Source organism: Pelodiscus sinensis, chromosome 15, assembly GCF_052426305.1.
Source record: "Pelodiscus sinensis isolate ZL-2025 chromosome 15, ASM5242630v1, whole genome shotgun sequence".
NCBI lineage: Eukaryota > Metazoa > Chordata > Testudines > Trionychidae > Pelodiscus > Pelodiscus sinensis.
This window is the reverse complement of record NC_143066.1, coordinates 28,035,436-28,062,178: the sequence shown is the minus strand read 5'-3', so window position 1 is coordinate 28,062,178 and position 26,743 is coordinate 28,035,436. Positions and strand designations below refer to the sequence as shown.

Sequence of the window (26,743 nt, the reverse complement as noted above, 5' to 3'; positions counted from 1 at the left end):
TAGGCCCAAGGCACCTCTTACTACCCCAGTGTAAGTCCAAAGTAATTCTGTTGAAGTCAATGAGCAGTCCTGTGGCGCCCTTAAGACTAACAAATATATAGTATCATGAGCTTTTGTGGGTAAAACCCACTTCATCAGATGTCTTGGAGTGGATATTACAGAATACACAGTACATATAACAGCAAAAGCAGTTACCTGTCAATTGTAGGATCAGTATTAATGACACTCAGAATACATCTACACAGAGGGGCTATTATGGGATACTGGAAGTATCTCAAAATAGCTACTCTGAGTCTTTTGAACGTACCCACTATTTCGAGATAGTTCTCGAAATAGCCAACACGTTATTTCGGCATCCCTGTAACCTTCATTACACAAGAGTTAAGGGGTGTCTCAAAATAGCACATTATTTCAAAATTTGGCACTGTGTAGATGTGCCAAATTTCAAAATATGCTATTTTGAAATTCAATTGAAATAAGATATACAATTGGCATTTTATCTTATTTCGAGCTTAGGGTGCCATGTAGATGCACCCTAATTGAGTCAGGCTCGATGTGTCCTATTCATAGCTTTTGACCTGTAAATGTGAATATCAAAGGCAGGTGAAATTGCCTTTGTAGTGTGCTAACCAGTTATTATTTTTATTCAAGCCCAAGTTGATAATGTCGAATCTGTAAATGAATTCCACTTCAGCTGTCTCCCTCTGTATTTGGGTGATACAATTCCTTTGTAGAAGAATGGCTACTTTTAAATCCATTATTGATTGTCTAGGGAGGTTATTGAAGTCAGTGCAGTTATTAGTATCAAAATTAAGAAAATAAGGCAATTGCTATTGGATTTGATCCAATACTACCACCTATTATACAGTGGTCTAGTCTGTGCGCCTATTTTCTCCATAGACTATCATTTTAAACTGGAAATATGATTCCCCTGCTGTTGTGAATTCTCTGTGCCATTCCAATAGAGAGTGAGAAAGCCTGTTGTCATGCCAACAAAAAATGGTGAGGTGTTTACTTGAAAGTGAGTTCTGTAAAAGCATTCATAGCAAGCTATAGCTGATGATCACTGTTCAAAGAACTAATCTTAAGAGAGTCTATTCTTCCTTCAAAATATTTGCTCTGTTTATGTAGTTTTACCTCAGGATATAGGGAAGATGGCTATTTGAGAGCAGTACCCTGGACACAGTGTATGCTTTTGTTTTCAAAAAGCAATGAGTTCAATAATGGAAAGCATATCTAGACTACAAATAGCGGCACATGGAAAAGCCAGCCAGTCAACTGTCTGCTGCCTATATAAAGAGAGTTTGTAGTGAAGACACTTTTTTTGAAATGAATCATATGGTAACTCATTTTTATAATTATTTAATATTGTCCTATTGTATTTGGGTTTAAGAGGTGTGTGAACTGTAATATTATTTTACCTCATTGAGCCTTTTTACCTTTTATAAATCTGTAGTAGACTAGGGGACATATTAGTTATTAATTCTTCACAAATGCCTATTATATTGCATAATATAAAAACAAAAAACAAATGCAAGAAACAAAAAAAAAGTGGGTAATATTCAAATTTAGCAAATAAATAATTTTCTGTAGTACTGTATGCCATGAATAAATAGACAATGTAAGTGTAAAGTAATATTATATAATTACCTGCCTATCTGGTTTTAATAGTGTATCTTGTGCTATACTTTTCAGAACTGAAGTGTTTACTGAAAGGAGTGTCAATTTTTACATTTGCAGTCAAGTGTCTGGAGAAACTGTATATAGTTTTGCCACTCTGAATAACAAAAGAGTATTATATGGTTGAAGAATTACATTAAATTAAAAATGCAGTCAGCTATTTAATATTTGAAATGCTTCAAAATGTATTACTTTCATGTAAACAAGTACTAATTAAAATTATAAATGCAAAGAACTTTTGTATATTCTTTAAGAATGTTTGCTTTGCTGTCGCTGCATACTTCTACTCAGTAAGCTAGTGCATCCAGACATTTACCGTGTATGTTGTGGAGAGGAATCTGGTGAGAATGTATGATTCATCGTTCTGATAGTGTATGAAAATCCAGTCTAGCCATCCTCTAACCGCATAATTTATATTTTCAGATGGAACTGAATCAATTTTCAGTAGCTTGGTGCTCTGTCTTGCATGGTGGTGAATACTCTCTTAAAGTCAGTTTAATTCTGTGCTTGTTTAGCACGTAGCGCAGTGGGTCTTGCAGTAATGCCTGGGATTCCAAATAATTAAGGGAGTTCATTACCCACAGGAGCACATTTGGATAGTTGTGGAATCAGGCCATTTGCTAGTCCAGAAGTTGTATTTCTCTGTTGGTCTCCTAAACAGTTCTGTAGTCTAGATCTTAAAAATTACCTTTGACTAAAACAAGAATGTGCTGGGAGCTGTCATTTTGGATTATGCAGCTTAAGAAATACTAACTTGTTCTTTAAGTGAGCCACCAGCAATATTATCAGGTTGATGTAAAAGGTACTTTTGTTTGTATTAAGAAAGGAGGCAGTATCAGCGAGAGAGGAGAAAGTGACTAGAACAAGACTAGAAATCATAAGCAGCATAGCTGGATTTGTCAGACATCCATAAATATCAGTGGCAAACCATCTATTAATCATCTGTTTTTCTTACAAGCTTTAAAGTTATGGGCATGTGCCAATAAAACAGGACAAATTTTATGTACCACACTCTTTTCTGGTGTCATACCCGATGAGCTATCCATAACTCATTTCCTGTGTCAACAAAGCCAACTGGCTATGTTGGTAATTAACCACATGTCTGTCACTGGTACCCTCCTTGTTTCTCCTCCTTTCCCTCCATTTGTTACACATAAATTAGATAGGAATTTCCTAGGAAGGGGCTGGGGTTTGGTATCATGATCTAGTGCAATGAGGCACTAATCTTACTAGGGACTTTGAGTGTCACCGTGAAAGTAGTTTTGTTAAGTTAAATTCTGGAAAAGTTAAACAAAATCAGTGGATCATGATACATTTTGATAAATATCATTGACTGCCATACACATTTGTAGCTCCCAGGACTTTTCCCCTTTACTGTTTCTTTCCCCTATTAGTCCCTCTTCAGGGATTCCCTTTTGTTTTCTGTATTGTTTTCTAGGAGTGGGAGTTTGGAACACAGCTTTTGGTTTGGCCAGCTGGCGCTAACCCAACTATCAATTTTCATTGTACTGCAGGGCCTGATCCAGATCTCATTTATTCAGTTTTACATGGTTGTAACTCCATTGATTTTATGGGAGTTGCTTACACTGTCATAAATCAGGAGTGAGATTAGAATTGGCCTCTATCCGTGAAGATTCCAGAATATGTAACCTCTTGAAAAAAGGTCAGCCAGCATTTTTGCTGTGTTCTAGTAGTGGGAAACCTGGAACAAAGCTCCTAGCAGAAGTAGAGGTGGTCTGATTAATGCATGACTTTTAGTTTAGACTCTTTCCTTAAGAGAAACTTAGTCATGACAGAGTTTGTTCTTTTACTCCCTCACTCTTGAGTATCATCCCATGGGAAATTCAAAGATGCTGTAGATCACCTGGAAGAAAAAAAACTATTTTGCAAAGTAAGTAATATAAGGCCTCAGTTTTTCCCCACAGCAGTACTAAACCACTGAAAGCAATAATGATACCTTGGTGGGTAATTGATGTGAGAGAGAAGTTTAGTATTGTGGCACTTTGTAGTGTGATAGAGTCCTTGATGGGTTAGATTGCCTAGTGGTTGGTTAGTAAAGCCCCCTGTGTCAAATCCTGGTGGATAGGTCTTTAATCAGAAGTGCGGCAAGGGAGGCCAATGGTTTGGATCCTTTTTGTAGCAGGGCAAAAGTAGACTAGTCTAAGCCTGTTCATCCTACCATGCACTGACCTAGGACCCTAGGAGAGTCAACAGTTTCTGGCCCCGAAGATATCCTCCAATTTAGCCTCCCTGAGTAACTTCGTGCTGTTGCTTTCCTCTCTAAGCTTATAGCCAAGATAAGGTGGAAAGCAAACCATCAGCCCTAGGCAGGCTCAGCACATGCCCATATTCCCTAAGGGAGGCTGAAGGGGGCAGGACTACCAGGGCTCAGAATTGTCCTTTAACCCCATCCTGCCCAGTGTCAGATTTCCAAGCCATACCTCATCACATGTAGATTATGTTAGCTGGTTTTCCTTCATGCAATTCACTAGTTTTCAGTGGTCCATCAGAACACACAAGTGCACAAATGTAAAAACAGTGATGGAGATACAGATGTGAAAGTTCAGTCACAGGGAGATTCCCTTGAGATGGTCACTTATGTGCTAAAATACCACTGAACCTGCCTACCTGCCGTCTGGGCACCCCACCACCCTGTCCTGATGAGCCAAGTCTATTCTGGTCCCCTCTGGTGATGGCTCAGAATTGAGGTTACAGCCCACAGCAGAGCAACATAGACGCTGAGAGCAGCTCAGCTCTGGGAAGGCTCAATCACAGGGACTTGACACAGCGCCTAAGTGTACAACCCAAATGGGACCAGAAACCCAGCTAAATCCATCTTACTCTGCACAAGGTTTATACAGAGCAAGCTCATAAATTGTTTGCCTCTTTTATTAATGAAAGAGAGAGATACACAGCTTTCCCTGAAATAACAATTATTTACACTGGGTTTATTAATACACAAAAGAGATTTTATTAAGTATAAACAGTAGCATTTAAGTGGTTGCAAGAGATAGCAGACACATCAAAGTAAGTTACTAAGCAAAATAAAACAAAACATTCCAGTTAAGCCTAATACTTAAAGAAACTTGTTACATGCAATTTCTTACTCTAACACTAGTTCTAATAATATTTTCTCACAAGCTGGGTAGCCTCCCTATTTGGGCCTAATCCTTCTTAATGTTCAGGTCTAGGTGGTGTAGCAGATAGTTTAGATGGTGTAACAAGGTGTGGGACTCGCACCAGGATGCTTCTGGCTGGTCATGCTGGGAATTGGCACTTCAGCCCTGGAGCGCCCCCTTTCGGCTGGTGTCTGAAGTTGCCTGTTATTCTGAACCACTTTGTGTTAGTAACCATGCCCCTCCCAGACTGTGGGATCCTTCCCTCTGGATCCTGCTCTACCGCAGTGCCTCTACTCTCTGGGGTCCTCTCCCTCAGGGATCCCCCAAACCCTATACCCACCTTGCCTCAGTGACCCACTGCCAGTCGTCATCTAGCCCCTTTCCGAAGGGGCAAACTTCAGTCTGAAATGGCCAGTCATCATTGGGAAGGGGATGTGGACTTGTTGCCTTCTGCTGCCCTGGCTGTATCCCTGCAGCTGTAGTAGCCTCAGGCCTTGTCTCAGGCTCTGCAACCTGGGAACTTGCCTGGCCAGAGCTTCCTCAGCTCTGCCTGCCTTTCTTCAGCCCTGGTCTAAGTCAGGAAGCCTCTAGCTTCCCTGGCAGCTAGATCCCTCCTGCTCCCCAGCTAGAGCAAGAGTGAGTCTGTGTCTCCTCCTCACCAGGAGCCTTTATTTATACTGCCCTCACCTGGGCCTTAATTGGTGGTCTCTGCCTCAGCTTCTGGGTTTTAACCATTAATGGGCTAGTGTGGGGAAGACGCACCATCACAGATGGTAAACAGGGGTGTCCTCTCATCTGACAGCTATTCTCGTTACTTGGTTTCCTGCCTATACATAGATTTTGCCCAATGTGGGAATCCTTTGTGTTCAGTTCAAACTTTTCTCCCCTTCAGTGGAAAAGTACAGTGTCCAGGAAGGGTTCCAGCATTAGGTGACCTGGATACATGTCTTGGCAGGACCAACCATAGTCCAGGCTTACAGAAAAAACAAGACTATTTAGAGATCATTGACCTGAATACCGGACCATTAGGTTCCTTGAGTACTACTAATGGCCCTCACTTAGCATAAGTAGATTAGCAAACAGGTTTATACTTCATATTTCTAACTTTAAATACAGCCATGGTGCATGCACACAAATAGAATATACATGTTCAGAAGATAATAACCTTTCTAATGATATTTTACTTGAAATATTTTGCTTAAAGCCTATTCAAGTTATTAATCATATTTCCATAAAGAATATGAAATATCCCATCACAGTAGAAATGAATACATTGCTGTGAGTTACCAAAGAGAAGTATATCAAGTTCTGTTTAGAGAGGCGGCTACATAGCTACGAGGCGAAATTGCATCTCTTTGTTTTTTCACTTACAGGAAGAATGCAAACAAATATTGGCTCGGCAGAAATCTAATTCCCAGTCGGATTCTCATGATGATGAGATTTCTCCTCCTCCTCCAAACCCGGTGGTGAAAGCTCGACGCAGAAGGGGAGGTGTCAGTGCTGAGGTGTACACTGAGGAAGATGCGGTTTCTTATGTTAGAAAGGTAACTTGTTAGCAACAATTTGATGCTGAAGTGTATGTTACAATCCGATGATCTGTTGGTATTTTACTCTGTAATACACAATTTGCAATGGGTCATTTTATATTGCCACTGCCTCCAAAGAAATGCCAAGCACAAATTAAGAATAAACAAAGCAAGAACTAGAAGGTTACAGTTTGTGGAAGCCCTGGACTCTACTTCACAGAGCTCTTTCAATCAAATCAATGTATTTTTATACTATTAATTGTGTTTAATCTTTGGCAGGTACTCCTAAGAGCAGGACTTTTGCTCATCTTGCCATTAACAGACTTAGGTTTTAGCCCAGAGATGGGCAACCTAGGCTAGTGAGTGGACCGTGTGAGTGGCCCTCATTCATTTCAGTAGGCTGCAAAACTGTCATAACCAAGACACTCTCCTGGGATAGGGTGCTTTTGCTAACGGCACTTGTGTCCTTGCAATTTGCAGTGTGTACCGATAGAACGATAGCAGTGTGTTGATTGGATGCAGTGGGAGTGAACTTCTCTCATGGTCAATGTTGTGAGCAAGCAGCACGCACCTCACTTCACTTGCCTTTGCTTTACATGCGTTTAGTAATACTGGTAGGAAAAAACAACATGGACAGAAACCAGTGATGTCTGTCAACCCTGTGGTTGAGCACTGGTAAACAAAATGTCTGGAGAGCCACACATAGTACCCCAAAGAGCCATCATAATCTTAAATTTTCCTCCAGCCATTATTTCAGTGTGCCATAAGATGTGCATGGCTATTTACAGGCTAATCTAAGACAGGATCAGTGCTCTGCAGAGCTTTCATGAAAAGGCTGCAAGGCAGATACAATTTAGCATGCCATTGCTCTTGTTTGGGTCAGTTTGTTCAGGAAATTCCCAGTGGAATCACCTGAGGGTATAAATAGTGCTTAACCTAGACAGATATGGTGGGCCAAGTTCTCAGATCTGTAACTAAGCAAAACTCCCATTGGGCAGAATTTAACTCATGTGAACTTTCCCTAATGCTTTAAACTGAGGGTGTATCCCAACATGCGCTATTAGAAGTTATCTGCCTCCAGCGGTATTTCCTTCAGAAATTTTAAGATTGTTTCAACAGAGACAAGGTGGATGAGGTAATATGTTTACTGGACCAAGTTCTATTGGTGGAGCAGATAAGCTTTCAAGCTTCACAGAACGCTTTCTCGAGTCTGGAAAAGGTAGCTATCGTGGTACAGCTAAATATAAGTCAGGACAGATTGTTAAGCGTAAGGAATTTGCACATGTTATAGGAGACCACTTAAAATGAAGTGGACACTTAAACACTTTGCAGTCCTATGGCAAAAGAGGTGTGGTAGACAGCAGAGTGCCTTACAAATTGTTGGAATGGGCCGCACAACGTGTGTTGCTGTTAAGTCCATGGCTTTTAGTGTCCAGCAGCGTTATGAATTTAAGTTCCCAGCCTCATCATTTGAAGGTGTATGTATTATTTTAGAGCATGTAGGTCAACTCCTACATCACTGGCATGGATTTATTTTTAGCCTTATTACATGAGCTCTTTCATTATCTGATTAGACTTCTCGCATTCATCTTCAGGTATTTGTAATTTTGCAGCAGAGATTCATAACATATTAAACTTTTCTTTGTAGAAGCGTTGTGTATTTCAGGCCATGTCTATAGGAACACATTTTGTCAACCATTGCTTTTGGGTAGGATATTTTTTCTGTCCATGATCATGCATGCATTATGAGCTCGGTGATTGCTATTGGGTCTTCCCTCACAAGAAACAGACACCTGAGAGAGCCAATTAGAGAAGAATACTCTCCTAGCATTTAAGCCAAATAATGCTGGCAGCTACCCAGTACATTTTAAAAAATGCTCTAGTTAAACTGTTAATGCATGACACTTTAAAAAGCATTTACATGTTATTTTAAAAGGGACTTTCAGCTACTTAGTATTTTCTCTCTGTAGTTGTTAATATCCACTTTAGAAACTTTAAAAAAAACAGGGCCAGCCCACAACATTTTGGCACCTGAGGTGGGGAGCTCAAATGACGCCCCCATATGGACATATGCACATATGCACCAGCAGCAGACACAATTTTCTACACTCTGGGTCCTAGTGGTGCCTACGGTTGCCAGGTGTCCGGTTTTCTACCGGACAGTCTGGTATTTGCACCCTCTGTCCGGTAGAAAATTCCAGAAAATACTGGATACATGCACTGTCCGGCTGGGTGCCGGACGGAAGCCTGGCAGGGGCGGGGGAGCGACTGGGAGGCGGGGCTGCGATTGGCGCTGGGAGCCCTGTGGTCGCATGCAAAAGCCGGGCGGGGCGGGGACAGTGGCTTCTGCACACAACCAGAGGCTCTCAGCGCCAATCGCGGCCCCGCCTCCCAGCTGGGAGCCTTTGGTTGCATGCTCCCAGCCACTCCCCCCGCCCAGCTTCTACTAGCAACTAGATGGAGTGAATGCCAGGGGTGCAGCCTGTTGGACTCCGGCAGCAGCCAGTAGCTGCACCCCCCCGCCTGCTCTGCTTCCCGCCCCCTTTCTCCGGCCCCCCCATCTCCCATCGAGCTCCCCCCCACCAGCCCCGCCTCCTGCCCCCCTTCTTCCCGGCCAGCCCCACCCCCCTCCCGGCCGGTCCCTCTTCCCTGCCCACGATCAAGTGTGTCCAGTATTTTGGGGGGGTCTACCTGGTAACCCTAGTGGCGCCCCTGCACAGTCTGGCACCTGAGGCAAGATAGCATGTCCACATTAGGGAAGCCTGCTTTGGACTAATTTTGGGTCTTCCCTGCAGTGTAGACATGCTATTTCGAAATAAGCTGTTTCAGAATAGCTTATTTCAAAATAAGCGTGAAGTGTAGACGTACTCATTGTGTGCTATGTTGTGCCTAACTCTTCTTTGTGTGAAATTAGGAATTCCGAGTCTCTATTCAAGTGAAGGTGAAATGTTGCCCTCTGATAAGTACATGTGTTTCTATTGACTTCTCTGTGCCTTAGGGCTTGTCTTCTCTACACAGGGATCAATCCACTGGCAATTGATTTATTGTGTCTGCTTAGATGCAATAAATCGATCTCCGAGCACTCTCCTGTTGACTCCGGTACTCTGCCAGGATGAGAAGAGTAGCCGGAGTCAGTGGGAAAGCGGCTCCCGCTGACTTTACCACACAAAAGACACCATGGTAAGTACGTTGACGTCAGCATAGGTTAGATTGACAAGGGTGTTTAGTGTAGACAAAGCCTTTGACTTGAGGAAATGAAGGAGCTGTGTTTGTGGAGATAGAATTCAGCCCTTGAGCCTTTACCAAGGTGACTGTCACATTCTCCTGTACCATATATGGACTGGCTGCAGAGCTTGCTTATGCACACTAGATGTGTTCATCGTAAGATCCTTTAATACTCTGACAGGGATGTCAGAGGTTCATTTAAATAAGGTATTTTACACATAGTGCCACCTAGTGGCTAAACCATATGGTATGGCTTCGTGCTCCATTACAGACAATGCCACTTTTCCTTTAAATAATTCTGGGGTTGTTCTTTGTTCACACTGTAAGAGGGTTGTCCTGCATCAGTCCTCCCACTGGAAATAGCCTTACTCTGTCTGGGTTGGCGTTATGGCCCTCTGACTTAATCAGGATTCCTTCTCTGCCAGGTGAACAAGGGAAGACATGAACGGCCAGAAACAACCCTTGACCAGATTAAGGAGGTTTAGGTTAAAGAAAATCCCAAGCCCAAGGCTTGATCTCACTCTCATTCTTGGGATTTTCCCCATCACAGTTTGACCAGGAAAACAAAAGGAAGAGTAAATCCATCATTTTAGGCTGCCTCTGAGGCTAGGTCTACACTGTAGACTTTTTTGGAAAAAGCTACACAAATTACTCTCCACAATTTGTGTAGTTTTTTCCGATCGCTTTTCCGGAAGAGGCTTTTCCGCCATTTGGCCCCGTCTAGATGGGGCCAAATGGCGGAAAAGCCTCCTCTTTTGGAGGATCCCTTATTCCTTGTAGAATGAGGTATACAGGGCTCCCTGAAAGAGAGCATTTGCTCTTTCGCAAAAAAAAAAAAAAAAAAAAGGGGGGAAGAACAAACCCATTCCCTGGAAAACCCCCACAGTCTAGATGTACCCTCACTCACAGTCTCTGTGGGGCCAAAGAGGTTCTAAAGTAAAATAAACAGAGGCTCAGCCCATTTGAGCGGAGGAAGGTCCGTAGAGAAGCATATCTGCTCTTATTTTTTCCCCTGTACTCCCTCAAGGAGCCAGTGGAAGACTCCCCCCTCCCAAGAGTGTCTGTGGTGCTCCTAGGGCAGAGTGTTAACCCTTTCGCTGCTAAATCAGGATAATGTCTGTCTATACCAGCGTTTCTTAAACTGTTTTCCACGGCACACGGGTGTGCCATGAGGCAGTCCGAGGTGTACCGTGGAGAAGATAGCCACTTTAAAAAGGGAATCCCTGTGCTTCTGACAAGGAAGCCCTTGTCAACCACGGAGCGTCCAGACTACCGCGCTGTGCCACCAAACAGCTGATGGGACGGGGGCAATTGCCCCGGGACCCAGTGATACAAAAGCTCCTGGCTGCTTCCACTGCTTGCAGTAGGGGCCGAAGCCCCAAGCCTTTAAATTGCTGCTAGAGCCCCTTGTGTCACACTCCGGGCAGCACTGAGAGCTGTCTAGGTGAGGGCACTACGTGTTACCTTGCACCAGCCCCACCCCTTCCGCCTGAGGCTTTACCCCTCCCAGGGGCTTCTCCACCTTGCCCAGGGGCCCCGTGATACTCTTTGCACCACTGCTTCTGAATAGCTCTATTGCCTCCAGTCTTCTGGTGTCTGCTTCCTTTAATGCAGTTACTACCAGACCATCCAGTATACTCTTAATACACTGGTTTGATACAGTGGACTGATAAAATACTTTTTTTTTCACAATAAAAAATAAATAAGACCCATGTTTGAGTTTCTAAGGCTGAGAAATGTCTCTTGTGCTTTGTGTTTAGAGGTAAATTGCTTCTGAAGTTGCTTTGGGGAGAGGAATTGTGTGGAAAGTGTTTTCCTCGATCTCTTAAAAAATAAATGAAATATGAAAGTTGTCTTCATAGCTCTTGTCAGTCTCTGCTGTATACGGATATTTTGTAGGGGGAGGGAAGCAAGACAAAGAGGGGCTCCGATACATATCTCTTCTGATTCTTGTATTAGTAACATTGATTCTTGTCTCCAGGCTGTTGAAACTGGGATGTATTGCTTTCTTGGTGGTTTTGTACTAAATTCTAAGTCTGACTTAGCAATTTGAAACAATATAGAAACAAAGCGAGAACTGTAACTCTGTGTTTCTTCCCCCCCACAGGTTATTCCAAAGGACTATAAAACAATGACTGCCCTGGCAAAAGCCATCTCCAAGAATGTGCTCTTTGCTCACCTTGATGACAACGAGAGAAGGTATGCGGAGGTGCTCTTATTATCTCAGTAGTGGCATACAGTACTTGAACTAAAGACAAATCCTCCATAAAATTTGACACATATGATACAGCAGCCTAGAAAGCTTTACAGGACTTAAAACTTCTCCAATGAGGTACTGGTGCATTTGGATTGTGGCCAGTCTACCTAGACCGTATGCAGGTCCTCAGTGGGAGTGAGTAAGGAGGGGCTGGCCCGTGGAACTTCTCTCCTTTGCATGACCCACGTAAGATCCATTTGGAATTGCAGTGCCTGAACGCAGTGGTGTGCAGGGTCTGCTTGTTCCTACCTCCTGAGAGTACATGACAACCAGGAGGTTGCAGGGAGCATAGGAAGGAGTGAAGCCACGGGCTGGTGCTGGCCAGGTATACAAGGCAGAGTGTGTGTGTATAATGCAGAATCATAAAGCAGCTGGTGAACCTGTCCCAGAAGGGTCCTTCAGGCTCCAAGTCCCTTAGCCCCTTATAAGGCTTTTCCAAAAAGTGGAGAACTGGATCCTCTTTTCCACTCTGCCATTTCCTCACCTTCCCCAGGCAGAGAAGCCGTTATAGAGCATGTGGGTGGAGGGTGCACAGCTCTCTTGAATTTAATGGGCACTCCCTTCCCCGCAGGACAGACCTTCTGCTTCCAGGGATTCCTAGGGTTTGCCCCTTAGCTATGTTGCCTCTAATCTTTTCCATCCATATGTGGAATACGTTTTTGTTATGTGCACCAAGACATGTACGAATGAGCACCACCAGCAGAAACAAAAAACATAATAGTGGGCACTCTGCTGATCAGCTGGATGACATTTAAATCTCTACTTAGCAATGCTGCACAAGTGTCCAGCTTAGAGGAAACCCCTTAGTGGGTTTCTTTCTAATTCATATTGTTTATCAGCCAGGAAGTAAGATCTTGTCTACACTGGGGTTTCAGCATGGGTAGCAACACCAACATAGCCCTTCAGTGAGTCTACTCACATGCGCAGACTTAAGCACACATTTGTTTACAGATTCTTACTTATTCTAGACATCAACTTAACATTCTCAAAGAGAGCTAAACAGTCTAATTACCATGAGGTTCCATTAGAGTGCAGCTCTCCAGAGTAGTTAGGAGGGCGATAACTTTCCATATAATACCTTCTAACTTTCCCAGATATGTACATCCCAGTGCTGTATAAGACTATTAATATATGCAAGCAGTTGAAGCGTATTTTCACCACCACCAGGGACATTTAGACTGGAAAAGTATTTATGGCTACCTGGATATTTTAAAAGTATTTCAGGAAAGAAAAAAAATGAAGGAAAGAAGGTTTTGCTTTCCCAGGTCTAAGTTGGCAGGCATGGCTCAAGATGATGATTCAACCCTTTTATACCATTTCCCACATAACACTTAATTCGGTAAGCTAGGGTAGTGCCTCTGGTCCTATTATGAGCATGTGGACATAGGTGGGTCCACCAATGGCAGGAAGAAAAGGATCCCGTTTCCCCAGTGCCTGATGATTCAACGGGGCTGGGGCTCCTGGCCATCACTGCTGCTACTGTGGCGGCAGCAGCAGCTGGAATCCCGGGCCCTTTAAATCGCCGCCAGAGCTCCACCTGCTGCGCTCCATGCCGTTCTTAGGTTGAGGGTGGGAGAGGCTATCACTCTCTGGGCAGTACAGAGGGCTGGCTGTCTTGGTCCCGCTCCTTCTATCCAAAGCCCCATCCCTTCTGGGAGGGTGGAGCTGCCCCATGCCATCTTTCCCAGGGGCCTGCAGAGGCTGTTAGCTCCTCTGGACACAGGGAAGGGGAAGCGTGCAGGAAGCATTTCACCTCCTTGCGCAGTCTGGAGACTGCAGGGATTGTTTTCTCTCTGTGGAGCAAATTACCCCTAGAAGAGTAGAAAAGGGGGAGGGGCATTGCCCCTTTGCATCAGCCCACTAAACTGGCTCTCTGCAGAGAGGCATGTTGCAGCTTGCACATTCCCCTTTGCAGCCAGATGCTCCAGGAGAGATTCTCCCTTTGTTTTTTCCCTGCAGCACTTAGTTATGCACCATTCCCCTGTATGGGGCTGTGACTCCACTCCATTATCAAGCCCCAAAGCAAGTATGACAAGCCCCCATCCACATCAAAAGGGATGGAAATCTCAAACCTATCCATCATACTTTTTCAGCTGGATCATTATTTCATTGTTATCCCTCCTGAAAGATTGCATGCTACGTAACTTTTATCATCCACAAAACAAACAAGCAAATGAATTCGGAGTAGAGCTGTTGGTCTCTTGCACTCTTCCTTCGCGTCACAACCAGTTCTCCAAGAGAACTTTATTTTTATCTGCTCCATGATTAAATGTTCGAGGAGTCCTGTGGAATATTCGTTAGTCAACAGCTGAGGAGTAGAGCCCTGCAAATCTGCAGATACCCGCTTTATATCCGCAGGGATCTGCATCCATGGAGGTGGATGTGGATCGCCATGGCTCATTTGTGTGGATTCAGATGCAGGGCTCTACTGAGGAGATCCTGACATTTGATTTGAGACCCCAGTGCAGCATGGGAGTGCAATGTAAATTTTCCTATTTCCCATGTATACTTTGACTTCTTTGGGACTAGTCACATGCTTACATTTAGGCATGTCCTTTGCTGAACTGGGGCCTAAGATCGCATAATGCTTGTCATCATTGTGGAGAATCTATAACAGCATCCTTCCCCAAAGATGGTGCCATGTGTAATTGGGATCTGTACACTAAGAAATATAATGGCACATAGAAAAGGGCTATAAGCAACAAATAAAATGCAGCTTTATTGGTACTAAACAGTGGCTGGCTTCCCAGCAGAGCTTTTGATGAAATGTCCTCACTTACCTAAACTGCCTACAAGCTGAAAAGTGACTCAGGACTTTTTCATTGTCTGGAATGGGAGCAGGATGGGAGCTGCTGGTCTCACTTGGCACAGGAGGACCACCCCAATGTAGAAGCTACAGCAGGCTCAGAGGAAAAGGAGGGTCAGTTTTAAGCCACATGTGCACATGCATGCATACATACTCAGCTTTGCTACATGCACTTCATCCTTAACCAGTGATCTGGCCTATTAAACACACAACCACACACCATAAACATTTGTACTCATAGGTGCTGACTCTGTGGGTGTTCTGGGGCTGGAGCATCCTCAGGGATACCCACCATCGCCAAGCTCCCTCCTTCTATTCCTACCACCCGTGCCTCTCGCCCACTGCTAGCCATGCTGACTAAATCCTCCCCCGCCTTCCCAATGCTTCTGGAGTGCCACAAACAGCTGATTTGTGATGTTCAGGAAGCTCTGAGAAGGAGGGGGAAGAGCAAAGATGGGGCATGGTCAGGGGAGGAGAAGAGGCAGGGGCAGGAGCTTGGGGAAAGGGGTGGAATGGGATGGGATGGACCTTTGGTCTGACCCATTATGGCTATTCTTATGTTCTTAACACGCTCATTATAAAGTATTATCTAGTTTTCACTGTTTATCAGAATTTTGCATAACAAACTAGCAAATGTACTGAAGTATATTTTTTATAAGAATAATGAAGTCTTAATAATATGAAAACTCCTCCCTGAGTAACATCTTAAATCTTTGCCGAGACCATTCTCTGTGTGAATGCTAAATGAAATAGATTAGTGAGTTCTACAGACACATGGAGATTAAACTGATGGTTCTTTCCCACCATTAGCAGATGATCTTTAGTTGTTGTCTTGTGCCTCCCATCTTAAAATATTTGTTGAAATTTCTGTTGATGAATGGATTTCAAAGGAATTATGACGGCTGCACACTGTATTCACTACTGCATAATATCAGAGTTTATTAAAATACTGGTTGCAGTCCAGCTGGAATGCTTCATAGATGTGGAAGAAACCTAATACAGCACCATTCGGGAACATGGTATTTAAGCAACAGGACACTGCAGCTATGTTGTTTTAATTACACAGCCTGTAGTTTCATTGCATTTTTAACTTTACTCTTTGTTAAAAACAAATACAGGGCAGATTCTGCCTGGCCTTTCTATAGACATACAGTGAGCAGGGTGGTGCAAAGAGCCTTCCTCTCCCTTGCTAGTCCATTGGGATAGATCCCAAGCAGAATTGTTATTTAGAACATTGCAGTGCAGTGGTGGGCAACCTGTAGCCCGTGGTCCATTGGGGTTCCACCTGCAGCCTGTGCATCTCTGCGTCCTTCCCCCACATCTCACAGGAGCACCGCACTTACCTACTCCTCCCGCTCCCTCCCAGCAATTTCCAAGCACCACGAATCACCTGATTTATTTCCCATCCCTAATCCCCCCTTTACTCCCAGCACTTTTGAAGTGCTGTGAATCACCTGATTCACGCCCTGTCCCCACTCCTCCCACTCTCTCCCAGAGCCTGAATGGAGTGGGGGAAGGCGCAGGCACGAATCAGCCAATTCATAGCACTCCTCAAGTTCTGGGAGGGAGGGGGAAGAGTAGGTTAGTGTGGGGCTCTAGTGCCCCAGTGTGTGAGAAGTGTGGGGGAAGGGAGCAGAGATGGGATACGCGGGCTATAGGTGGAACCCCCAGACCTCTAGTTGCCCACCACTGGATTTCAGTCTTGTGGCCCACTCACTAGTCTTGGTTGCCCATCACTGCTGTAGTGCCTAGAAGGCCCAACCAAGACTGTGGACCCCATAGTGCTAGATACCACATGAACACGCAGTGAGACACAGTCTCTGCCCCCAAAGAGATTACAGTGTAATCAGGCAAGAACATCAAAGAGAGGGAGGGGAAAGAGAAGCCTAGGGAGGTGAAGCGACTTGTAAAAAGTCACACAGCAGGTCAGTAGCAAAGCCAGGAATGGAAACCAGGCCTTACAACCTCCCGTTGAGGGCTTTATCCAATAGGCAACACTGCTTCCCAGAATTGCAGGTCATTTGCTCTGGGAAGTGCAGGGTTTGATGAATAATGCATCCAATATGCATCCCCTAGCCCTGACCCATGCATATTAGCTTGAAGACAGGAACTACTAACTAGGAGGAGCAAGCTGCATCCTATAAAGGCATGTAGTACTGGGTGTGCTCTTCCTGTGTCCTAAGAATGCTGGGAGACAGTCCATAGAGTATAGCAATGTGGAAGAAATAAATACATGCATTCCCCAAATCCTGTACTTTGATTTGTACAGTAAGTCCTCATTTAACACTATAGATGCGTTTCTGAAAATATTCGTGCTAAGCGAAAACGTGCTATGCGGGGTCAATTTTCCCATTAAAAATAATGGAAAAGGTGGGGGTGCTCAAGTGTGAGGCCTGAGATAAAAGCCAGAGGAAGCAGGCAGTCAAGGGAGGTAGCCGAAGGGGCAGGAGCACAGGGAAGAGATCCTGGGCTGCCCCAGCCATCCCAGAGGCCAGGCCTGCCAGCACCGCTGCCTCAGAAACTAGGCCTGCGGACACAGCCTCCTAGGAGCCGCGACGCTAACCACCAGCCCTGGGACGTAGCCTCAGTCAGGGAAGAGGTAGGAAGCAGCCCAGGGCGGAGGAAGGACCTCTGGGAGATCGAGCGTGTTCCGGCAGACATCCCCGCCGACCAGGCAGTGGGCACTTTCACTGCCAACAGGGCCCTGGGCTGGGACCCGGTGGAGTGGGAGGGCCCAGGTCCCCCTACCCTCTCAAACCGCCTCCCCCCCCCAGCCCAGCCTCCAGGACTGGGAAAAAGGCTTGACTTTATGGACTAGGCCGAAGGGCCGAATTTCCCCTGAGTGAGGGGCATTGAACTTTGGGGGACAGGCCAATAGGGTGTGTGTTCCCAGAGCCAAGGTGAATCCGCTCCGGAACCGGAGCTTACCCCCTCACATACCCATATTCAGATGTAACACATTCTCGACTAAAAGTGGCCAATATTGAACTATTCTGATGAATGGGAAGGATTTTGTTCTTGGAGATTGATCATTTTAGATAATGAAAGGAAGTTGGCTTCTTCCCATGAACACAAAGCTTGGCTTTTGAATTCTACCTGTTATCTGCCATAAAAGAGAAAGGCAATATTCAAAATCATCTCTCAAAAGCCTTGTGTGAACTTAACAAAGCTTTTGTTTCTTCTGAGTATTGCTGAAGAGTATTTTCTGAGTACATATCAACACTGGCTCCCATATAGTCCAGTGTCTCATGCTCTTTCTGCTTGATGAGTCCTGTTCATGGCCCTGATTCAGCCAGGTACTTGAAGCATGATACTTAAACATGAGTTTAATTTAAGTACCAGGGTAGTTCCTATGTCTTGTCATTGATTTCAGATGAACTATTCACATTCTTACTTTTAGGCATGTGCTTCAGCATCTTGTTGAATAGGATTTTGCCAACAAGGAATACTTATACTAGAAAAAGTTTGTGGATTTTGGAAACCATAGCTCTTTGGCAGCAGAAATGGAAACAGAACGAGGTGGAATTGCCCAGGCATTTGGAAAAGAAATTCTCAATTCTTCATTCACAGATTAGACACAAATTGAACACTGACTTTATTTTCAAGCATATCCATTTTGTTAACCCAAGCACAATTGTCTCTCATTAGAAAATTGTCTGGAGGGCTGCATTCTCTACGTTAGTTTTCTGCTTTCAGGAGATTATATCAACTTTGCTGTCTTTGTCCAATCAAAGATTTTGGGATATCAGGTTTTTGGTTTTGTAGGACAGACTCTTCTAAGCATAACTAAAATCTCTGACAGTTGGTATTCTCAGTCTTTAAAGAGAAATATTTTCACGGTGAATAATTGCAATAAGTTAATTTTTGCTTTCACTGTTTTGTTCAGCAGTTCATAATCTTCATTACAAATACTGGTCTTTCTATTGGCAGAACTTTTACAAAATCTGTATCAATTATTACTCCAGTGGTTTGTCAAAAGAACATAAGAATGGCCATACTGGGTCAGACCAAAGGTCCATCTAGTCCAGTAGCCTGTCTGCCGACAGTGGCCACCACCAAATGCCCCGGAGGGGGTGGACCGAAGACAATGATAAAGCGATTTGTCTCGTGCCATCCATCTCCAGCCTCTCACAAACAGAGGCCAGGGACACCATTCCTAACATCTGGCTAATAGCTTTTTATGGACCTAACCTCCATGAATTCATCTAGCTTCTCTTTAAACTCTGTTAGGGTATGTCTACACTACCCCGCTATTTCGAACTAGTGGGGTAATGTAGGCATACCGCAATTGCAAATGAAGCCCGGGATTTGAATTTCCCGGGCTTCATTTGCATAAGCGGGGCGCCACCATTTTTAAATCCCCGCTCGTTCGAACCCCGTGCTGCACGGCTACACGCAGCACGAACTAGGTAGTTCGAACTAGGCTTCCTAGTTCGAACTACCGTTACTCCTTGTGGAAGTACCGTTTTGGGACCCGTACTGTTCAATATCTTCATCAATGATGTAGATATTGGGATAGACAGTATGCTTATTAAGTTTGCAGATGATACCAAACTGGGCGGGGTTGCAACTTCTTTGGAGGATAGGGACATAATTCAAAATGACCTTAGCAAGTTAGAGAAATGGTCAGAGGTAAACAGGATGAAGTTTAATAAAGAGCAATGCAAAGTGCTCCACTTAGGAAGGAACAATCAGTTCCATACATACAATATGGGAAGCGACTGTCTAGGAAGGAGCATGGCGGAAAGGGATCTAGGGGTCATAGTGGACCACAAGTTGAATATGAGTCAAAAGTGTGATGCTGTTGCAAAAAAAGCAAATATGATTCTAGGTTGTATCAACAGGTGTGTTGTAAGCAAAACTCGTGAAGTCATTCTGCTGCTCTACTCTGCACTAGTTAGGCCTCAGCTGGAGTACTGTGTCCAGTTCTGGGCACCACATTTCAAGAAAGATGTGGAGAAATTGGAAAGGGTACAGAGAAGAGCGACAAGAATGATTAAAGGTCTAGAGAACATGACCTATGAAGCCAGGCTTCATGAACTGGGCTTGTTTAGTCTGGAAAAAAGAAGATTAAGGGGGGACATGATAGCGGTTTTCAAATATCTAAAAGGGTGTCACAAGGAGGAAGGAGAAAATTTGTTCCTCTTGGTTTCTGAGGACAGGACAAGGAGTAATGGGCTTAAAGTGCAGCAAGGGAGGTTTAGATTGAACATTAGGAAAAAATTCCTAACTGTCAGGGTGGTCAAATATTGGAATAAATTGCCAAGGGAGGTGGTGGAATCTCCCTCTCTGGAGATATTTAAGAACAGGTTAGACAGACATCTGTCAGGGATGGTGTAGACGGAGCTTGGTCCTGCCTTGAGGGCGGGGGGCTGGACTCGATGACCTCTCGAGGTCCCTTCCAGTCCTATGATTCTATGATTCTATGCTCCCATGCCTGATATTTCAGATAAACAGAGTGTAAGTAGAGCACTACTTTATCTTGTTACTTTATAGAGTATTAGACTCAAACAATGTACAACTAGGCAGTTAATATTCATGCACACTTACAATAATATTTTCATTCTAAACTCAGCTACTGTAAAATAATATATGATTGCAGCGGTATTTAAATGCAAAGTAATTAAAAAATAAAGAAAAATAATAAATAGCTGTTTACTGCTGAATTTATTGATCATTGTAAAATCTTTTCTAAATCTTTCAGTATACATTAAAGCACCTTTGAGTGCTTTATTTTTTACAGAGCAAGTAACTGGAAATAATTCTGTAAACTTAAGCATTACTTGATGTAAAACAGTACACAAATTAAAAACAAAGGTTGAGTCTACTCCATATCTAGTCTTCTCAGTGTGCCAGTATTTTCTATTTGTTTTTCTCATTCAAAGTAGATGACAGCTTGTTGGAAGTGGTAATTTGTCTCTATGCGCTGAAATACAATGGCTTATTTCAGCTAGAGCTGCTGACAGCAGTGTTTTTGTTTTTAGAAAGGATGTATGTAACTTGTTCAGTTACACTTACTGTAATATTTCTTGATTTGGGAACATTTTGCAGTCCTTCATAGGTCAGATTTCTTCAAGTGGCAATTCTACCTGTGCCTGGGTTGAAGACTCAATTCTCAGAGTTGGTCAGTTTTGGTTCAGGCTGGTACTGCCAAAGAGCTTAAAAGAATTAGACATTCAAATTGATTGAAATGTAATGGGATTTGGACACTTAACTCCCTTAAGTTATTTTTAAAATCTCAGTCATATATTTTGACATTTAGGCTTATATAAATAGCACGTCTGCTTAATAATCTTATCATTTCTTTAAAAATTGGCTTAATGACAATCCCCTCCCAAACCAGCAGCAACAACAACAAATCCACAATACTCTAAATTCAAATGTTATTTTAGAAATACAAGATCCAATTTAGAAACCAGATGAAGTTCTCTGTGATTTCAATGCCTTAATGGAAATTCTGAGTGTAAATTATTTTACCTTTAAGCTCCAAAGACTGTTCTAATGGGAAAAAATCTGACAAACCCAAACAATGATTTAGTTCTTGTTTTACAAGTTGGTTACTAAAGATTATGACCTGAACTACATTGCATCTTGTGAGGTAACAGCTGGTCTATCATTGTCCTTGGAAAAAAGTAACAGTTGCTAATATTTCAAGAAACAAAGATGGTCTTTGAATCAACTGGAACAGCTGTAAGAGACTGACACACCATGCACTGTCAGCTGCTAAATTCATATATTCAGACTGACTGAAACAGAATACTTTAACCCTTTAGCGCCACCAGATTACTACTTTTTTTCTTTCAAATGTAGTTTTAAGTTGCTTTTTGCTTTCTCCTCCCCAAAACATTAGTAAGTTAAAAAAATTTATACAATTTAGAACATTTGACTTTTCTATTTATCCAACTTCTCTTTTGCAGCTAATATTAACACTTAGTAAAAGCTCAAAATACTTAGCTTATCCAAGTAGAATAGGGCTAGGTCTACACTGCAACATTAAATCAGAACAAGAAATGCAATTTGAGGTACACAAATTGTGTATTTGTTTCCGATTTACTTTCGAAAGAGGCTTTTCTGAAAATCTACATGGCGCCAAATTTCAGAAAAAAAGAGGTTTATGGGGATGGTGAAAGAGCGTATCCGCTTTTTTGAATTTTTTTTCGAAAAGGCGGAACGCGTTCCTTGCATGCGACGTTGCTTTTCTGGGATACCTCTGGTATCCCGAAAAACCAATGCAGTCTAGACATAGCCTAAGTGATTGCTTGATCACAGTCTGTAAGTACTAATGCAAGGAGAGGATATTTTGTACCAAAGGTCTCTTTTATTTAATAGAGAAAGGCATAACGGGTCCAGTGGCTAAAAGCAAATTGGAGAATGGTGATTTTTTTTTAGCAATGTCAGCTAATAAACCATTGGAGCAATATAAGCAGGGATGTTGGGCATCTCTTGAAGTTTTCAAATCAGTGAGTGCCACTGTTGCCAGCTCTTACAACCTTATCACAGATCTTGCTATGATTGGTCTTCCCCAGCTCCTGGAGTTAGGTAATTACCTGAGAATATCTGCTTCCATTTAAGTTTCTATCCCTTATGCTTGCATGGAAACACTTGACAAAATAAATTGACTGCACCCTAAAGGCTCGAAAACCAGAACTGAACAAAAAGGGTTTAAAATTTACTCTTAAAAAAAAAACCTTTCGATTTTTAAGCCAGTCTTGTGATTTTGAGGGCCTAACTTAAGATTTTTGAATTCTTAGGGTTGGCAATATTGGGTGCAATAAAGTATGTACTCTAGTTACTGTGCTTGATGCAGGAGTTAATTGGTGAAAAATTGTGACCTTTGTTATGCAAGAATTCTAGGGGATCATCATGGTCCTTTCTGCCTTTAAAATTAGTTAATCTATCTCCTTCTATTGCCTTCTGCACATCAAAGCCACATTTGTTACTAAGAAGAAGTGTGTAAATCCTCACAATGTTGCTGTTTATTGGCTAGAGAGCTTATGGTTGACTCAGTGATGTGAGGTACATATAGAACACTGACTGTTCTTATATACAGAATATTTATAAGCTACACCATTGCAGCTGCATACAACACTGCCCCAAGTCTAATGTTACTGCCCGTCCCCTCCCTTTTTGTCAGAAGCTGGGAATGGGTGACAGGGGATGGATCACTTGATTATCTGTTCCGTTCATTCTTAGGGTTGCCAGATGGTTTCAACAAAAATACCGGACACACTTGGCATTACATCACAATCTACATTACATCTTATTTAGAAAATACTGGACATTTATACTTTCTCATTTATATTTTCTCGATTTGTTTCTTGAACAGAAAGCTCAAATACTGGACTGTCAGGTTCAAAATCGAACACTTGGCAACACTATTCATTCTCTCTTGGGCACCTAGCATTTTGGCCATTATCAGAAGGCAGGATATTGAGCTAGATGGACCTTTGGTCTGACCTGCTACGGCCATCCTTATGTTCTTTTCTCCAATTATTATTTCAATGTAATTAGTCTTTTTGTAATTTTTTCAGTGGTGTGAAAGATTTTTCCTCTAGTATGATGGTGAGTGTCCTACCCTCTAAGTAAATGGGAGCCCAAGTGGTAGCCCATGATCTGCAGAGGGGCAAAGGGAAACTCTAATTAGCCCCCTGGACTCTGTATCATATCTTCCCACAGACCCTGGATAGCAGAGTTGCAGTATGAGCCATGCTGGATCAGGGGTCTGTGGGAAGGTCATCCATGGTATCCTCACTAATAACAATTGCAATATAACAGTGAGTCAAGTTATGACAGATCCCGTCTGCTGTAACATACTCTAATTATTTTGTACCTTTTGGTGCTGGGAGAGACCCAGGCTTCTGTTCTCTCTGCCTGTGCAGGGCTGAGCACTCTTACAAGAGGCATATGCTGTGGGCTCAGCTTCCCTACCCCCAAATCTCAGGTTCCTGTGTGCACTGCATGGCTGGATAGTATTAGTTGTTCATTTATCTCCTTACAAGTGATTTGCAAAGACATTAGTATGTGCTGGAAGGTCCTCTGAACCCATCTGGGCAGTAACATCTCATTTTAATTTACCTCTTCTCTTCAATATTCGTAACATTATACCTCACATGTAAAGATAAAGCAAAGAGCCTCAGAGAACTCCTGACTACAGAGGAGCGAGAGTGGGGAGCAATAAGCCTGATCCTCATAGGCAGACCTTCATTAAAAGTGGCCCTACAGTGTTCATGATATTGCCAGCACTATTGCATAAATGGGAATCTTGTCTGAGCTGATGTGGTTGAGGAACAGGCTGATTTTTCATGGTGCTGTTTCCTCATCACCCCCTTCCCTTTATTTATACATGAGAAATGGCCTGCGATCTGAGTTGTTTTGGTATTCTGCAGCTTAGGCTTAGGGATGGAGCTTATTATAAAAGAGAAAAATCCCTTAAATGTTTCTGATTATGTTCCACATTTTGCTTTTAGAACAGGAGTGGGCAATAAGCTGGATGCAGCTCACCAGGGATAGCCACTGGCAGGCCACTGGCTCTTTATTTACCCACGCTTCTGCAGGTATGTCTGCTTGACGCTCCCGTTGGCTGTGGGTCACTGTTCCTGGCCAATGGGAGCTGTGGGAAGCAGTGTCCTGGGCTGCAGGTTAGTGATCAGCAGAGAATAGGAGCTTCAAGCAGCCGTACCTGCAGAAAGGCAGGTAAATAAAGTGCCGGCAGCTCGCCACGGGCTAACCATGGTGACCTGCGCCCAGCCCATGGGCCGGCTATTGCCAATCGCTGTTTTATGCCGTGGTCCTACACCGTCCAAGTCCGTTTTGCCAGTGGAGTTTTGCCACTGACTTCAGGGGCTGTGGGATCAGGCCCTTATAATGTTAATGTGCTTATTATTTTCAAGTGGGGTAGCCATGTTGGCTGTTTCAGCAAAAATAATGAGAAGTCCTGTGGCATCTTGAAGACTAAGGGTATGTCTACGCTTACACCCTCTTTCGAGAGAGGATGCAAATGAAGACATTCGAAATTGCAAATGAAGCCGGGATTTAAATATCCCGTGCTTCATTTGCATGATCGCGTTCTGGTGCTATTTAGAAATAACAGACGCTGTTAAGATGCGGTTATTTCGAGAGAAAATTCTTCTCTCGAAATTAAAAATCTCATTGTTTGAGGAATAAGGGTTATTTTGAGAGAAGGGTTTCCTCTCGAAATAACTGCGTCTTAACAGAGTCTGTTATTTCGAAATAGCTCTACAGTATTTCGAAATAGCACCATAACGCGATTATGCAAATAAAGCATGGGATATTTAAATCCCGGCTTCATTTGCAATTTCGAATGTCTTCATTTGCATCCCTCTCTCGAAAGAGAGTGCAAGTGCAGACATACCCTAACAGATTTATTTGGACATAAGCTTTTGTGGGCTAGAGTGGTTAAGGTGCCACAAGAGTCCTCATGGTTTATTCTTCTTATTATTTATTCATTAGTATTATCATACAGCATGTAGGAGTCTCAGTCATGAATGAGGCCTCCTTGTGCAAGGTGCTGTACCAGTTCAGAACAAAGAGCTTCCAATCTGTGCTATCATCAATCTGGGAGATATTTATAACTCAAATCAGACCTCCAGAGGATCTGAGAGTGCTTTGCAACAGTTAGTATATTTCCTATAGGCAAAGCAGGTTTAATTATCCTCATTTTTACAGATGTTAAAACTGAGGCATAGTGAGAGTGCTCAAAGTCGCACAGGAAACCTGTGGCAAAGCCAATACAGAGTCAGAGGTTCTGATTTTCATTTACACTAAGCCCACATTACACCACCCTGGTACTCTAAAAGGGCCTTTAAGTGGAAGTAAATTATATTTGTATTTCCACGCATCTGTTAGGGCCAGCTCGCCTGTCTTACAGCCCTATTCCTTTATAATTGCTGCATTTAAGCTCAAGACCCACCTTGCTCTCTTTGGGCCTAATTTCACCTCATATTTCCACTGCCTTATTGTTCATTTATGTACTCCTATTTGTTTTGCAAAAATCAGCAAGCTGAAGCTTGAAAATACTTCAGTAGAAACAAAAGCAAAACAGCATTTTGCTTGTTTCATACACTTTCTAGATTTATTTTCTTCTCCGATTCCATAGTACCTATAAAACATTGTGATCTTTATATTTGACGTGTTCATCATCTTTTCCCTCTGGCGTTGTCCTCACATGAAACCTATGGTCCCACGCTTTTCCTCAGACAGACGTGTCTGCCCAGCTGAGGTCAGTGGGAGCTGTATTTGTATGTCTGAGGTCAGAATTTGGCCTTTTGACATCTTAATAATTCCCACAACAGCCAACAGAGGTCACCCACAGCAAGAATTTTAGCTCTCCTAGTCTAAAATTGTAATGTCATTGTGGCCTTAATCAATTTTCCCTCTAGTCTTTTCCAATACGTGTGGATTTTTTCCATCCACGTCCAGAATAAATTTTTATATGTACCAAGGCATGTTATAATGTGCACCACCAGTAGAAACAAAACCTAGCTGGGGGCACTCTATTTATCAGCTGGGGGGCATCTGAATCTCTTCTGAGCAGCCGCATGAGTGCACAGCTTACAGGGAACACTGGCTTAATTCATGATGACAGTTTCATGTGCACAGTTAATCTGTTCCTTTTATAACTGCTGCATTTAAAGTTTTTTGGTACAACATTTGGTACAGCACATTGAATTTTTCTTTTTTTAGACTCTAGATTTTAAAAGAGTAAATCAGAGCAGAATGTCATTGGTCCAACTTTACTTAGCATTCCTTAGTGGGGTGGCTTTCCCTACCTTTCTCCCGTTTGTTAATTCCTATAATTCAATAGATAAGTAATTTTAAAAAAAGAATTTGAAAATATTGCTGTATTACGGTTATATTATTCATATACAGAATTTGATCTGATGAAGACAGTCCTCAGCATTTTTGCAGGATCAGACTTTGAAAGTCAAAACTGGACCCAGTGAAATCATGAGAGTTTGTCCTTTAACTTCAACACCAGGATTTTGGTCCTAAAATGGAGGTTAAATAAAACTATTCAGTTGGCTAAGCAAAATATTGTGGAATCTGGGCTTTGATCTTTCTCCTCTACAAACTCTCTGTGTGTGCTAATGCTGATGTGTCATTTTTCTGG

General features: G+C 42.9%; 1 protein-coding gene across 3 annotated transcripts in view; it reads left to right on the top strand.

The window, feature by feature from the left end:
• Positions 1-26,743, top strand: part of PRKAR1B (protein kinase cAMP-dependent type I regulatory subunit beta) — a 162,107-nt gene that overhangs the window by 19,613 nt on the left and 115,751 nt on the right. For all 3 annotated transcript variants that reach the window (XM_075899535.2, XM_075899534.2, XM_014580848.4), the window contains exons 3-4: positions 6,173-6,343; positions 11,658-11,749. In XM_075899535.2, coding sequence (XP_075755650.1) covers positions 6,173-6,343; positions 11,658-11,749 — 263 coding nt within the window. The remainder of the gene's footprint in view (positions 1-6,172; positions 6,344-11,657; positions 11,750-26,743) is intronic.